At 41.7% G+C, this 15170-nt stretch overlaps 2 protein-coding genes across 10 annotated transcripts in view; both read left to right on the top strand.

Annotated features, from left to right (window-relative positions):
* The first annotated feature begins 177 nt into the window (after positions 1-177).
* Positions 178-15170, top strand: part of usp2a (ubiquitin specific peptidase 2a) — a 55153-nt gene continuing 40160 nt past the window's right edge. For 2 of the 9 annotated variants that reach the window (XM_084019972.1, XM_084019963.1), the window contains exons 1-2: positions 3113-3261; positions 3887-4032. The gene's annotated coding sequence lies outside the window, so the exon portion shown is untranslated. Of the gene's footprint in view, positions 383-3108; positions 3262-3886; positions 4033-15170 lie in introns of those variants that run through there. The other 7 variants (XM_084019967.1, XM_084019966.1, XM_084019973.1 and 4 more) reach the window with 7 other exon arrangements.
* LOC311019444 (E3 SUMO-protein ligase ZBED1-like) lies at positions 5979-8240 on the top strand. The gene is made up of 2 exons (XM_084018865.1): positions 5979-6831; positions 7000-8240. The coding sequence occupies exons 1-2, from the start codon at positions 6446-6448 to the stop codon at positions 7649-7651; spliced, it is 1038 nt and encodes a 345-aa protein (XP_083874991.1). The 5' UTR covers positions 5979-6445; the 3' UTR covers positions 7652-8240.

The raw sequence follows: 15170 nt of genomic DNA, 5'->3' as shown, positions 1-15170 counted from the left end.
ATTGTAGTCAATGAAAGCCATCTGATGTTTACGTTCGTCACCATGGTGACAGTGTAGGCGGTGGCTCCCTGCGCTGCTGTTGACGCTCATGGGATATGAACCAATCCGACATTAGCACCGTTACCGGACTGACGTCACCGTTAAAGACAACATAACCGTTACTTGGGTTGCTGAAACTCTACAACTGCAAGGGGACAGAAGATATGTCTGAGAAACAGCGTCGTCCTGATGTAAAGCCTATGACGGTGTAGTCCTCCGCCCAACTGTATGTAACAGTGTCGTTACATTCGAGTAATGGTCTAAAAGAAAGAAGGCAGTCGTAAAGACACTCTTTGGGGGCGTTTCGCTGCCCGTTTGGATCGGGATGAGAGCCAACTGTGAGGTGAGTGAATGCAGTCAAGTAGCTACCTCCACCTCCACCGTACGTTAACTCTGCTCGGTGCCGTTCTCTCCTGCAGAAACACAACTTCTACATCCGGCTGTCAGGCTGCGTTGTCGGGAATGTATACAGTGTACCTTATCAAACACTATTCAACACATTTCAGTAGTCACAATAAGCCGCTGAAATGTTACGCATCATATATTACTGCTTAACAGCTCTTTATTTCGGTAGTCGGCTAAAAGAACGAGCTAAGCTACTTTCTACATAAATGACTCGGTTTGGGGGAAGAACAGCTGCTAAACAAGTGTAAAAGTTGACTGTTGGTGTAACGTTAGCAGCGCATGAATTAGTTCACACAATGCAGTTCGCTGCGGCGGTCTCTGAACGCTGCGCTCTGCTTCACACACATACGCTACTGTTTACTCGGGTTAGCTAGCGCCATAGCTAGTTAGCGCTAACTAGCCGATACGGGACGCTTGCCGAGGATGAAAAGGAAATGCGGGTTAGTGAATAAGTGTTGCGTTAACTTTGTACTTCGCTGTAGGTCCCAGACCGAGGGACTTGATAGACTGAGGTTTCGTTGATCTCCGCCCCCTTCAGTCTACTGCGGTCAAGTCAGCCTCCACTCGATAACACACAGGCAAGCCAGCCGCCGCGGTTGTTTTTTTTTGCGGTACTGTACTAGGCATTACGGTAAGAGCATGTAAGAACTGACTTCAAAATAAAAGCAATCTTCCGGTGAACGTGATAGGGCCACTCAGTTACTTAGGTCTGTCAATAATGAATGACTAAAGACGTACGTAAACAAACGAATAAAGAAATTAGATAATTGAAACAAAACGGATGAATCGGCAAAACTATTCTAAATGTGATAACAATGATTGGTGCCTGCGAAATGTATTTCAGAGAAAATAGTGTTCAAATTGCAGGCATATTTACTGAAACGTATAATAAATGAATAATACATTTCTAAAGACCAATCTGATCTAAAAATGACATTAAATGCTCATATGAGTTAACTTCCTTCTAAATGCAGATTACATTTCAAAGAAAATTATCCATAGTCACCCCTCTTTCAATTTAGATTGATAGAAGACCACCTCAGAGTGTCACTCAGACAAAATCTGGAAATTCTGATGTTGGATTTCAAAATGTAAGCACTTTAAAATCCCATATATCCGCCGGCTAACCCGCCCCGCTTCCATTACCGGGCAGCTTGTCTTATAACATGTGGAATAATGTTATCCCCACTCGTCATGCAGGATATTTCAAATACATTGCTATTTGGCCCAAATCACTCTGAGGAGGACCACACACACACACACACATACACTGCAGTGCATGGAGTAACGTCACGGCTCTGTTCTGGCGTTGTCCCATCTAGTGTCATGTAACGCTACACCGCTCACTACTACGTCTGCATTTTTCCATTACTTTCACACATACGTCAACTGGTTTCTTGTGCTAGAAAGTACTCCACTTTCTTGCCTTTTGAGGGCCCTTCACAAGATTCTGTTTGGGGGCTATTTTGTCAAACTACTTTGGGGGGATGTCAAACCTTGAAGATGACCCGTGCATCAATCGGTTACACTTTAAGAGGAAAACAGCCTCTATTTGTGAAAACCTCTCTCAAACTCAAACATCTCATGTTGATCCAAGCAACTTTAACCTACAGAAAATAATAACAAAAGGTAGAAACAATGAGGCACCTTTGTGTCAATAAATGCAACAGAGTCAGTCACCTCATCATACCCGTCAGGAGATGTAAAAAAACAAAAAAACATGCAGCTGGGGGGCCCCCTAGTGGCTGCAGGGCCCCTATCCACCCACATCGTCCACTTATAGAAACTGCTCTGTGTTAGGTGATGTATATTTTTCATACATCAGTTATACATCACGTGTGTGACCTAGGCACAGGCACGATATGGAAATATCACTTCTTCCATACCAACACAAACCGGTATCACTTTACATTTGTTTAAGAAGCAAATATTGTAAATTTGTATTGCGTGACTGATAAGACCCATCTTTTTGGGTCCCTTTTAGTGAAAAACAATAAAATAATCTAAATAAGATGATCATCAATAAAATATAAAAAACAAATCTTTTTGTAGTTTAACCCTAAAAATAATCGGGCTCTATTTTTCACTTCTCTACCATGATAGTATAAGCTAGACAGCTTTTTCATGTCACTTGTGACGATATTTATAATATTAACGATATTTTATTATCCCGATAATGGAAATTCACATTTTTTTTAATCTGGATTAGCAAAAATAATCCTATATTGTCTCATATCTAGTTTGACCACAATAAATTGGTCACGGTGGAAGATTATTCCAATAAACCTGAAATAGGCGGCATTACCATCAGCTTTGAAATTGATGACAATTTTCACGTTCATATGTGACATTTGTCAACCAACAAATGACTGTGTGGCAGTTTGAAGTGTGTTATTCAGTAGCAATGTCTTTTGTCACTATAAGTGAAGGAAGGCCGTGGTGTCTGTGAATGCATCATGATCCAATGAAGCTTGCCACTCACTTCACTTGTTTCTCAGAAAGCAGCCGATCTGCTGCCTCCAGCAGCGTGGGGGATTTGATGCGTCCACAGCCTCAATGCTAGTCCTTTAAGAGCACATTGGAATGCCACTGAGTGTTGAGTGACCTGTAGAGGTCATAGGCGTCTGCTATATTTACTGGCTCTGTAACTTGATCTGTGGCATGCTGGATGGCTGTGCTCATACTATCCTCTCACAGTCTCCCAAGTAGCACCCCACTGCTTTCTGTCTGGTGGCCCGGCCGCTCACAACAACCAGGGTGAGCCTTAAAAACCGCCTTCATTCCCACTCTTCCTCGCCCTTCTTCCTCGTCTTTCAGGTACCTGCTTGTGAGTTGAATGGATCCCGTGTGGACAATTCTAGACGATGGGGATCTCGTTTTTAGAAAGTTCTGGATCCTTCCAGCATGAGTTGAACCGTGAACAGCTCCTACATGTCACCAGTTGTTATGTGGATAGTCTGCATTGAATAGTGAAAATGTGTCACACGGCCGGTTGTGATGGTGAAACGTGCACTTTGAAACAAGTGGAATGAAGCTTTACGAGATGCAGTCAACCTGTCATCTTTATAACAGAGCAACTTTTTCATACTACGATGCATGCGTCATCTCTAACGGTCAGGCATTAAATCTGGAGAATGTGTTGACCTATATGTTCAATTCATGCTGAATGCCTGGGCTGTTAAGTCCGATGTGTTTCTGAGAGAGCTCAAGGAGAGTTTATTTCTGCCATCATAGTCAACTCATACAGACAGCATATCTCCCATGTGCGCTTGCTATCGTCGGGCAGGGCTTTTCTGTCCTGCTAGACAGTGTGATCGCATATGGCCTCATGATAATTATCAACAGGAAAACAAATAATTGTAATGCTGCTTGTTCACTGCTCTGTCCTGTGTGTTGACCGGTATGTCATGTAACGTGTGTGTGTGTGTGTGTGTTTCCACAGGAGTGATCCGTGTCGGTGTGTGTGTGTGTGTGTGTGTGTGTGTGTGTGTGTGTGTATCTACACTGTGGGGTAGCAACAGTACGATGAGCTGCCCAAAAGCAATCGCAGCCTGCAGGGACTGACACACACCACTACCAATACGGTAGGTAACCACACACACACACACACACACGCACACACACGCACAAGGTGTCTGAGTTGAGTCTGAAGTCTTTAAAGCTTGTAGTACATGTAGTTGATAGTGTTTGTGCATGTAAGGGCACAGCACTGTAGGGCACAGCACTGTGTATGACAGTAGAATTCACTTTTTTGGAGAGAGTCACAAATAATAAGTTAAGTGTTATGTTTCAGTTTACCAGTGACTCACAGAAAAGACTGGAGAGGTGATGCTGCGTGTTACAGCATGCTCTGCTGTTTGTTTTACAAAAATGATGTTCACTTCAAAAAGATGCGTCTTATCTGTGACACAATGAAAATATATATGTTGTTAAAGTTCCATATTAAAAAGTTTGAAGCATATATTTGACGATTATCATAACAATATTGTGAATCACAATTTCCCTTTCTGTTGACAGCATTTCTGTCATGTAGACATTTAGACTATGACAGTGATATGGCATTGAAAAGGAAGCTTACACCATCCTAGGGATGGGCCGATATAGGACTGAATTGTGGATTGCGATTAAAAAAAAAAAAAAAAAAAAGAATTAATTTCCATTATCAGGATGATTGTAAATGTCGTCCAAGAGACTCAAAAAAACAGTCTAGCTGCTATCATGGTAGAGAAGTGAAAAATAGAGACTGAAAAATTACAGGATCCAAATTTTTCCAATCCTTTTTTTTCATCACTTTATTAATGAAGGGAGACCTTATGATTCATGATCATCTTGTTACAGATATTTTAATTTTAGTTTTTTATTACTAAAACAATGTTCACTACAAAAAGATGTATCTTATCTGTGACACAATAACATATTTATGTAGTTTAAGTGCCATTTTAAATGTTTACCATGACCATGACAATATCATGAATGGCAATTTTTGACATTTGACACATTTTCATATGCCGGACCTATCCACCGCACGAGTCACCAAATTGCTATGCGATACATCTGTTATGGTAATATAATCAGACCTCTACTGGAGGCCAGTTTAGTCTATTTGAAAAAAAAATTATTCAAGAGAAAGTCGGAGGAAACAAATGGGGCCTAAGGAGTTTTTTTTAAAGATGTAGACTGATTTGGCTTCTCTGTTGTTTGAGAGTGAGAAGCAAAATGATGTGAAGCTCCTCCTTGAGGTCAGAGGGCACAACCATTCCTTCCAATACAGACGGTATTGTATGCGCAAGTTTAAAATCAATCAAGTGACAGGCAACCAATGAATAAAGGTTTAAACTAGGGCTGTCAACGTTAACGCGTTAACGCCCGCGATTAATCTGGAAACCATAACGCGTCAAAAAAAAATTAACGCAAATTAATCATATTGTAATGTTTCACTGAAGAGTCCGAGACGAGGAATAACTCTTAAGTCAATGCTTTATTTAGCCTCTCGAAATACACTCTCAGCAACACACATCAACTGTCCCACTCTTACACCGAAAACTCCGAGACCCCCCCCCCCCCACCCCCCACTCTCTCCACCAACCACCGGCCCGCACCCTGATTGACATGACCTGCAGTCCAGTGTTTGACAGAGAGACCGGGGTAACAGGCTGACAGCCTATGTCTTTTAACCAGGGACGTTACAATATTATCAAGTTTGACCCCAACTTCCTACCGTAATTCCAGCGCGCATGTTTACCTGGCTGAATTACTGAAAGGCGTCACAAACACAGATAACACTATGACTGAGGAGGCGTTCCCTGGTGTGCTTAACGGTAAATTTCGTTTTAAAAAGCTTCCAGACGGAAGTTTAGATGAAACCAAAGTTGTGTGCACATATTGCAGTGATGAACTGTCTTTCCACCGAAGCACAACAAGCCTGAAGTACCATCTTCGGGCAAAGCACATCTTTGCTGATGCTAGCAAAGATGCTAGCACTGAGACATCATCAAGCCGTGTTCGCCAAACTACACTGGCAGAGTGCAGCAAGGGCAAGTCTGTCAACAAAGCAACAACAACTAAGCTAACCAATGCTATCGCTAAATGGATCTCCGTTGACTGCAGGCCCATCAACATCGTTGAAGACCAGGGGCTTCAAGGTATTATCCAGATCGCCTCAAATGACCCATCATACAAGCCACCTGCTAGGGGAGCTATTGTCACAAGAATTCATGAATTGTTTGGCAGTGAAAAGGCAAAGAAAGCGGAGCAGTTGGCACAAGCTACATTTATTGCACTGACTGGAGACCACTGGACATCAGTAAGCAACCATAACTACCTCGGTGTAACAGCACACCTAATCGATGACAAATGGCAACTGCACTCGTTCGCTTTAGGTGTGGTGAAAACAGAGGAAAGGCATTTTGCAGAAGCATGTGCTAGTCAGTTTCTTGAAGTTGCAAAGGAGTGGGAGATAACAGACAAGATCACCACTATAGGAACAGACAGTGCGCGCAATATGATCGCGGCAGCAAGGAGTCTACCATTCGAGCACATGCCCTGTGTAGCGCACATTATACAGAGGGTAATCACAGTGTCTCTCCGTGACAGCGGGTTTGACGGTGCTTTAGCCAAGTGCCGTAAAATAGTCGGACATTTTAAACACAGTCCTGCAAACACAGCAGAGCTGAAACTTCAGCAAGCCTCTCATGGGCAAGAAGAGCAGTCACTTGTCCAGGACGTACCCACGCGCTGGAATTCAACTCTCGAAATGATAAAGCGTGTCCAAAACAACAAAGACCCACTGAAGGCAACGCTAGCACAGCAGAAGCACAAATTAGCCATGCTAACCTCAGCTGAATATGACACGCTGGCAAAGTTGGAAACACTGCTGGAGCCATGCAGGTAAGGTGACTTTCCTATCATCTCCAATTTTATTTTCTGGCAAGTACAATTAATATAATAGTCACTTTGTTATTGTATTTCAGAAATAATTTTAGGCCTGTCCCCTAAATGGGTGTTAAATGAATTAAATGTGTAGTCATTAATACTGTTGGTTTTGTGTGTTTGTAGGTATGTCACTGAGCTCCTGGGTGGTGACAAATATGTGTCCTGCTCTGTAGTGCTGCCTGCACTCTGCCACCTCTTGCGTACGTTGGAGGTCTCAGATGTTGACCCTGCCTACATAGTGCGCTTCAAGACTGCATTCACAGAGGACCTCAACAGACGAAAGGACAACACAAACCTGTTATGGCTAAAGGTAGCAACAGCTCTAGATCCCAGATTCAAGGACCTAAGGTGCCTGCCCAGAGCAGAGAGGGAAGAGGTGTGGCGAAAGCTGAGTGAGATGCTGAAGGACAGAGAACCTGCATCACAGCCATCCAGAGAGGAAATGGAACCAGAGCCACCAAAGAAGAAGAAGATGGCCCTCCTACTGATGGGGTCAGAGTCAGAGTCTGATGATGAGGCACTGTCCACAGACAAAACTGTAGACAGGTATAAAGCAGAGCCCAGTGTCGGCATAGAGGCATGTCCACTACAGTGGTGGGCGGCACACACAGGTGCTCATGGTAAGCTGGCCCATATTGCACAGAGGTACTTGGCTACACCTGCCTCAACAGTGCCATGTGAGAGACTGTTTTCTTTGGCAGGCCACATTGTGCAGAAGAAGAGGTCCGCTCTGTCATCTGAAAATGTCAACAAGCTGGTCTGCCTGAGCAACTGATTGAAAGAAAAGTAGACTGTATGAACAGGTTGACTGGAGTCATGTCACACAAGTTCACGCTGTTTAAAATAATCTTATTCAACTAAGAGTGTGAAAAGGGACTGTTCACTTTGTATCTTCAAAGACACTATGGCATTCAGTTTCTTAAATAGGCCCACTGTTACTCACTATAGCATTCATTTGGGTGAGATGTTACTTTGCAAACTCTTTACAGGCAAGTTGTTTACATTCACTTTGTAGCAGACGTTACTTTGTAACTGTTCTTTATGTGGTTGTCTGCTAATCCTTCTAGTCTGCAGTTCATTACGGATGTTGTGGGCAATGCCAAGCACTCCCTGACACTTCTTACTCAGCAAATTAATAGATTCTAGTTCAGAAATTATCACAACTAAGTTGATATCTTATAATAAAGTGAATACTTTGATTCCTCTAACCAGTTTGTCATGCATTTCTTTATTCCAACACCACACATGATGTATTTGTTTTATCTACCCCCAAAAATACAAGTAAATACTAGTATTTTAAACTTGTGATTAATCGTGATTAATCACAACCTGTTATTGTGATTAACTCGATTACATTTTTTAATCGTTTGACAGCACTAGTTTAAACTGGTGTAATGAGTGATCTGTGTTCAGTTCTTCTGCAGCAGCTGTGTTGTGTGAAGCAGGTGATCTAAACATGACAGCAGGTCAAACATCACTCAAACTTAACTTCCAGTAATAATAATAATAATAATAATAATAATAATAAACTTTATTTATATAGCACCTTTCAAAAACAAGTTACAAGGTGCTGTACAATAACAACAGAAATAAAACAGGTCAAATGCAATTTCCTGGCAACAACATAATAAAACCACCTGAGAAATAAAATTGGACTTAAAATTATAAAATCACCCACCCACAACAAAGTAATCATACAATAATGATAAAACAAAATTAAAACAAAATTAAGAGAAGGCTAATCGATAAAAGTGAGTTTTAAGAAGAGATTTAAAAGAAGCCACTGAGCTCGCCTGCCTGAGATCGCCGGGCAGGGTGTTCCACAGCTGTGGAGCATAGACAGCAAAGGCCCGGTAGCAGTGTCTGCCGGAGATCCACCAGGGACACTCAGCTTGCTTTGCCCAAAATGACAGAAGGCCATGGGACAATACATATTGTTGTAATAATCAGATAAAATGAATAACATTTAAAGGCCAATAACTCAGCTCGTTCTTCATTTACACATTAAGTTGATGGACATTCAGGACGTGATGAACAAGCTGCATTCTTTTTTTAGTTTTAATGAACTCTCACACGTTATTTACGTTAATGACAAAAACAAATCCCATTGTTTTCATGGTGAACTAGAAACTGTCCTGTGGGCTGTAGGTTGATTATCACTGAGCTGATCAATCAGCCAGGACGACAGTATATGTAAGCAGATAATTTATAACAAATTGCAGTGCATGAATGCCAATTATGTTTGAGGTGTCCATTAAATAGTTTGTCCAACAGAATATACTGACCTATACTATAAAATGTACCGCTTAATTTGAACATCGTCATTTTTGTTTTTAAACTACCAAATATGAATTCCAATAATGGCCTTAAAATTCAGTATCAGCTGGGCTTTGGCATCTGTGCCAATGAAGAGGTCCTGTCATTGTAACTAATTGACCGAGTGTTTAGCATCAGTCCCAGCTGGCCACTTGATTCACCAACAGATGCTGCTAATGCTACATGCTAATTGACTGCTTCTCCAGGGTTTCATTAGGTACGAGCAGTAAGAATTTCTTTGTAGCAGAAAATGCAGGTCATTATGGAAAACATTTTGAGAGTTTAATAAAGTAGCTTCAAGGATGGAAATGATGACAGAGCGGTTCCACTCAGAACCCCAGAGCTTTGGAAGGTGCTGCTGGAGGGGCCAGGACAACTACCGTAAATCCTCTAATACTGGCCTGTATTCTATTACCGGCCGGTCTCTAACATTGGCTGGTCTCGCTGTCGGCGGAGGTAAATAACGGCCGGTCTCTAATGGAGGCCGGGCAAGTGTCCACGGGCAGCGTTATTTCCACGCTTCCCATTCATTGTCAGCCGTGTAATGATTTTGCGTCGCGGAGATTTTAGCTGAAGCTATATTAGATTTACGGTATGTAAGAAGCCCTGCAATGCATTCGCCTCACGGCGAGTGTTGAGAGACGGCGCGCGGCTGCCTCCCCCAAGCTCTCGAAAATCTTTTAAACTGAATGTTGTCGATCTAAAATAAAGACAGATTCAGCAACTGCATAGCTTATTTCTCACATAAAATGTTTTCAGAAACACATTTCGGTGAACTATTGTCGTAAAATAAGAGAAAGTTTCCAAACGAGCCGCCATGTTGGTCGGTTTGAAATCCGGGAGCAGACAGGACAGCTGTGAAAGCGATCGTCCAATCAGGTGCAGCCATGAAGTGTGCGCATGATTGTATGAAGGAGAGCGCCTGTCAATCATCCTCCTAGTGGCAGCCCACCAAGCGTGCAATACTGGCAAGCTGTAAACGTTGTTTGGTTCAAATAGACACAAAATCTGTTTTTTATTCATTCTACTGGTAGTCCGTTTTGCTCAAATAGAAATAGGGGCCTGTCTCTAATTCTGGCCTCCTTCCAATAAAGGCCTAGGCCCAGTCCCGGCGGCATGGGCGTGCATTGGCGGGCCGTGCCCGCCCACAGAGTCAGCCGTGCCCGCCCTGGGCTGGAAGCTGTTTAAATTATTTGGGTTTTGTTTTTTACCTTGGAGTGGCCAACGCTCTACTATTCCTATCTCAGTTTGTCGATCATACAATTCAACCAATCCAATCAACGAACAAAGGCAACGTGCTGGCCAATTACAGGTGTTGAGGGGGCGGGTCATTGAGTCATACTCATGAGAGGGACGCTGTTAGTACTTGACGTTCATGGTCGCAGTTGCTCTAGTCGCTAGTTAGCTGTGGTGTTCGGTAGGGCTGCACAAAAAATCGTTAAAAAATCGCGATCTCGATTCACACATACACGTGATCTCATTTCTACACACAGCAATTCTGAAGCATTTTATATCTCGAGCTGCATCACAAAGCGCCACATTTTTGAAGCGCCCCCAAACGCAGCACTGCCGCTGCCTCCTCCCTCAACCTATGGTAAAGCGTCTTTACAACACGTGATTTAGTGGAGGATGCCGCCTGCAGTTGAGTGTTTGGAAAGAGAGAATGTACGTGTCCACAGGCAGCGGTGTTTCCCCGCGTCCCATTCATTGCACCGGGCTCGAATCGCCGCCTCGGGAACGCTCGCGAACGCTCGCGAAAATCTTCTAAACTGAATGTTGTCGATCTAAAATAAAGACAGATTCAGCAACTACATAGCTTATTTCTCGCTTAAAATGTTTTCAGAAACACCTTTCGGTGAACTATTTTCGTAGAATAAGAGAAAGTTTCCAAACGAGCCGCCATGTTGGTCTGCGTGAACCCCGGAGCAGACAGGACAGCTGTGAAAGCGATCGTCCAATCAGGTGCAACCATGAAGTGGGCGCGTGATTGTATGAAGGAGAGCGCCTGTCAATCATCCACAGTGGCAGCCCACCAAGCGTGCAATACTGGGAAGCGGCGCGTCCACTCGCGTTTAAAATCGCCTCTGTGGATGCCACAACCCTTGTTGCCGGTCTTCTTGAATAAATGCTTGAGTTGAATAAATGGACACAGCACTACACTATTTTGTTTGTTTTTTAGATTTTGGGATGAACTGTCCCTTTTTAGAAAGAGGAAAATTATTTCTCCGCACTGTAGCAGTGGTCACGAAGCCATTGTTCTGCCTGAAGCAAATAAAATGTAGGTTGAAAAGTTTGCCCCCCTGAAAAAATGTAATGCCCCCCCTTAATTTTTTTTCTGCAGCCGGGTCTGTATATTACGGCCTATATTAGAGGATTTACGGTAAACACGTTGATTTAATCTCTTGTTTCACAGTTTGGATGAACCACATGTTTTCATATAGCCTCTTTAATGTAGTGGTTTCATTTGGCACGCCTCAGTGTTCGTGTGCATTCTTCTAGTTTCTTTGGATCTAGCTGTAAATACTGCAGTACATACAACACACAAGACTTGGTGGAGGGGACGTTAAACCAGTTTAACCAGTAGCTAGGGAAGGCTGGTTAAGGTCTGACTAGAGCTTAGAAGAGCCAAGTAGTCAGGCCGGGTTTGAACAAGAAACAGTTTGGCACTAGAAAGGGGGCAGGCGTCTGTGTGGCCCTCACAGACATCAGCAGTCTCTTATCCGCTCACATTTCAGGGTAAATATAGCTCCTGTAAGACCAAAGCCAGCGCTGCTCAGAGACCTCCTCATAGCCCCACATTCACTGCTGACATTGTTTATTATAAGAACACATGTTGCTTTTGTTTCTTATGTATTTCTGCAGGTGTTTTGGTTTATATTGTTGCAATAGAATGTTTGATGGATTTTTAAGTGTTGGAAAGAAGGCCGACCAACCAGAGTGAGTTCTGTCCCTATATTGACTTATAGTACAATATAGAGCTACATACATGACTATGGATGCAGAACACAGGGATGTACCAGTACTCATGTTTGTGCGCTTCAAGTACAGTGATGAGTCCTTAATAATACCATGACAGTTCCAACAATAACTTGCATAAAACATCTCACTAATAAAGCAAAGATTCATCCTGTTACATTTCAACATTTAAATTAGTGTTTTCCTGATTCAAACAGAGCAGAGTTTCACAGAGATATAAAAAATAATAAAATCTAAGTAGACTCAGAGGAGCAGCTTGTCACTCAAAAGAGAATAGCACTGGTCCACCTTAAGGGTCAGTCCACCTTAAGTGTTTCTGAGCTAGAGCAGCCAGAATTGTTTCTAATTTGGGGGCTAACCTACCGGTACTTTAATTATCAGCTGGCCGACAACAAGCAGACTTATATTTTAAGCATAAGTTTTACGCATTTTTTGATGATTGTCGGGATAATGTTGTGAATGGCAATAATCTTGGCAGGATAATCATGGCATGACATTTTCATATTATCCCATGCCTATATGCTATTATATTATCAACATGTCAGGGACATGAAATTATCTTAAAATAGCACTAATATTGTTGATTATTTCTGGGACAACATATCATCCAACAACAATAGTTATCGTAACAGGTCCACACGGTTTTGGGCTCCAGCTGTTTTAAGGGGAAATGCTGTAGAAACCCAGAGTCCACCACCTGTTCAGAACCAAACAGCACACGAAGAAGTGAGCAGCTGTAACGCCAGTTGGCGGCCATTAATCAAGTAGCCGAAAACACAGAATTATTAGCGAACATAGTTCTCTTGGTCAGGTGACACCTTTTTGCATTGATCAGCATAACTCATCATTATGATGTGAATGAGAGTTTAACTGGGGGGTCTGACTGAAGGACCTGCTGCAATCAGCCGACGGTTTTCCGAGAGTTGGTGGAAATACAGAGACACCATGCAAACCTGACAGTAGAGTTCCATTCTGTTCGTTTCTCACAGCGCTGGAGTCGGTGAAGATCTGCAAATGTTGCTGTTTGGCACACTGCAAAGGAATCAGTTAAACGTTTGTGTTTATCAACAATCCACATGGACTCACCACAGAGTCACTGTATTACATTTATCTATTTGTGCTGCAGGGCAGTGAAAATGCACTCACTCACTCACTCACTCACTCACTCACTCACTCACTCACTCACTCACTCACTCACTCACTCACTCACTCACTCAGGTGTAATTCCCCAGGCACAAAAAGAAAGTGGCTTCAGCTGACAATTAAGCAAGAATATAGCACAAATACGTAGACTAAGGCACATGATTTTAATCATATTTCACATATTAAACAGTAAATATAAGCATCTATTTCAACAAAGAAATGTCCTTAAACATTTCAGAAAACTCCCGTTCGCAAAAAAATCTAAAGAGCTCTGCAAAGAATCTGGATTATGTTCGCAATATGAAATGTTGAAAATATTGGAGAATATTGTTTAGATATGTGATCGGTAGAAAAACGGTAATTTCCTTCTACACTGCAAAAACAGCCCTTCTAGAAAGAAGTAAAATATTCTCATATTCAATCAAATTATCTTGTATCAAGCAAAAAAATCTGCCAATGGGGTAAGCTTTTTTTGCTTGACAAGCAATTCTTAAAATAAGCCCAAATTTCTTAGCTCCGAAAGACTAAAATGAGACTTTAAACTAGACAGAAAATCTTAAACTAATCCAAATTCTTCTAAAACAAGCAATGAAAAAAACACTAATTCAAGATTAAATTACTCAAAATTAGAATTTAAGTCTCTTTACTAATTTAAGAAATTACACCTTAATCTGGGATTGATAATGAGCATAAAAGTAGTTAAAATAAGACATAATTTCTTAAAACAGCATAACAAATATAAAAGTGATGTCTTAAATCAAGATACTTGACTTGAAACTTTCTCAGTTAATTATTATTATTTATTTTTTTATGGCTGGAGTGCCATGCAAGCCTTTTTTATTTTTATTATGAGAGAGACAGTGTGGAAAGGGGAGATAAAGGGGGAAGACATGCGTGAAGGAAATTGCCGGGCCGGGAGTCAAACCACTGATCTCCATGTCGAGGCTAAGCCTCCGTACATGGGGCGGCTGCCTTATCCACTGCGCCACCGACCGCCCCAGTTAATTTTTTTTATTAACTTTGCATTGCTCAATTCAACATCCAAAAAAAAAAGGGCACTTCTGCATTCCAGATCCATCATAATCAAACAGATTGAAAAGCCAGTTTTGATTTGAACCTCACTATCAAAATAATAATACATCAGTTATTGTAGCAGCATAGCAACTAAACATCATGTTGCAGCTGGTTTGCAGCATAATATCCCATATGGTTTTCAATCTCACCAAGCAACTGTCCTGTAATGAAAATGAAAATATTAATAATAAAAACTTTTGTCCTTGTTTCATGGCATTCTTGAATTGAGATGTTGTGCAAATGGTCTTACTCTTAAAATAAGGCAAATAATCTTGGTGCCCCGCTGGGTTTGATCGTAAAACATTTTTATACTCTTTTTCTGGTTCATTCTAGCTCAAAATTAGCTGGAATATCTTATCAAGAAAAAGTAAGGCATACTTTCTTAAAATGAGATATTTTTTCTAATGCAAAACTTGCTTGACAAGATTAATATTCTTTTTGGACAAAAAATAAGACTTATTTTCTTGATACAAGGCTTTTTTTACTTTCTTGAAATTCCATTTTTGCAGTGTAAGTAATCAAAATCCTCTCCTGACGTGAAGCTGCTAGAATCACTTTTATTTCCATATCGATTAGGTTGACGAGGAAAGGACGGCACATGTTTTCAGAGTTGGTTCAGATTCCAGAAAAGGGCGGAGACATGTAGGAGAAACTCAGGGTTTGTTGAAGCAAACCTGCTAGTGAGCAGGTTAGGTTCACAGAGTCAGTTATCATGGTAACTGACCTAAAGGTTGAGTTACCTCTCTTTCTGGAACGGAAAACTCAGAGTATCCCTCTTCTCAGGG

The sequence above is a fragment of the Eutrigla gurnardus genome (genome assembly GCF_963514095.1).
Source record: "Eutrigla gurnardus genome assembly, chromosome: 10".
In the NCBI taxonomy this organism is placed as follows: domain Eukaryota; kingdom Metazoa; phylum Chordata; class Actinopteri; order Perciformes; family Triglidae; genus Eutrigla; species Eutrigla gurnardus.
The sequence above is the reverse complement of the archived record's forward strand: the minus strand, read 5'-3'. Positions and strand labels throughout refer to the sequence as shown.

Excerpts from the sequence above, each read along its gene's own strand:
- LOC311019444 (XM_084018865.1), top strand. The coding sequence starts at position 6,446 with ATGATCGCGGCAGCAAGGAGTCTACCATTCGAGCACATGCCCTGTGTA. Across the intron at positions 6,832-6,999 it reads ACACTGCTGGAGCCATGCAG|GTATGTCACTGAGCTCCTGG; the intron begins GTAAGGTGACTT and ends GTGTGTTTGTAG.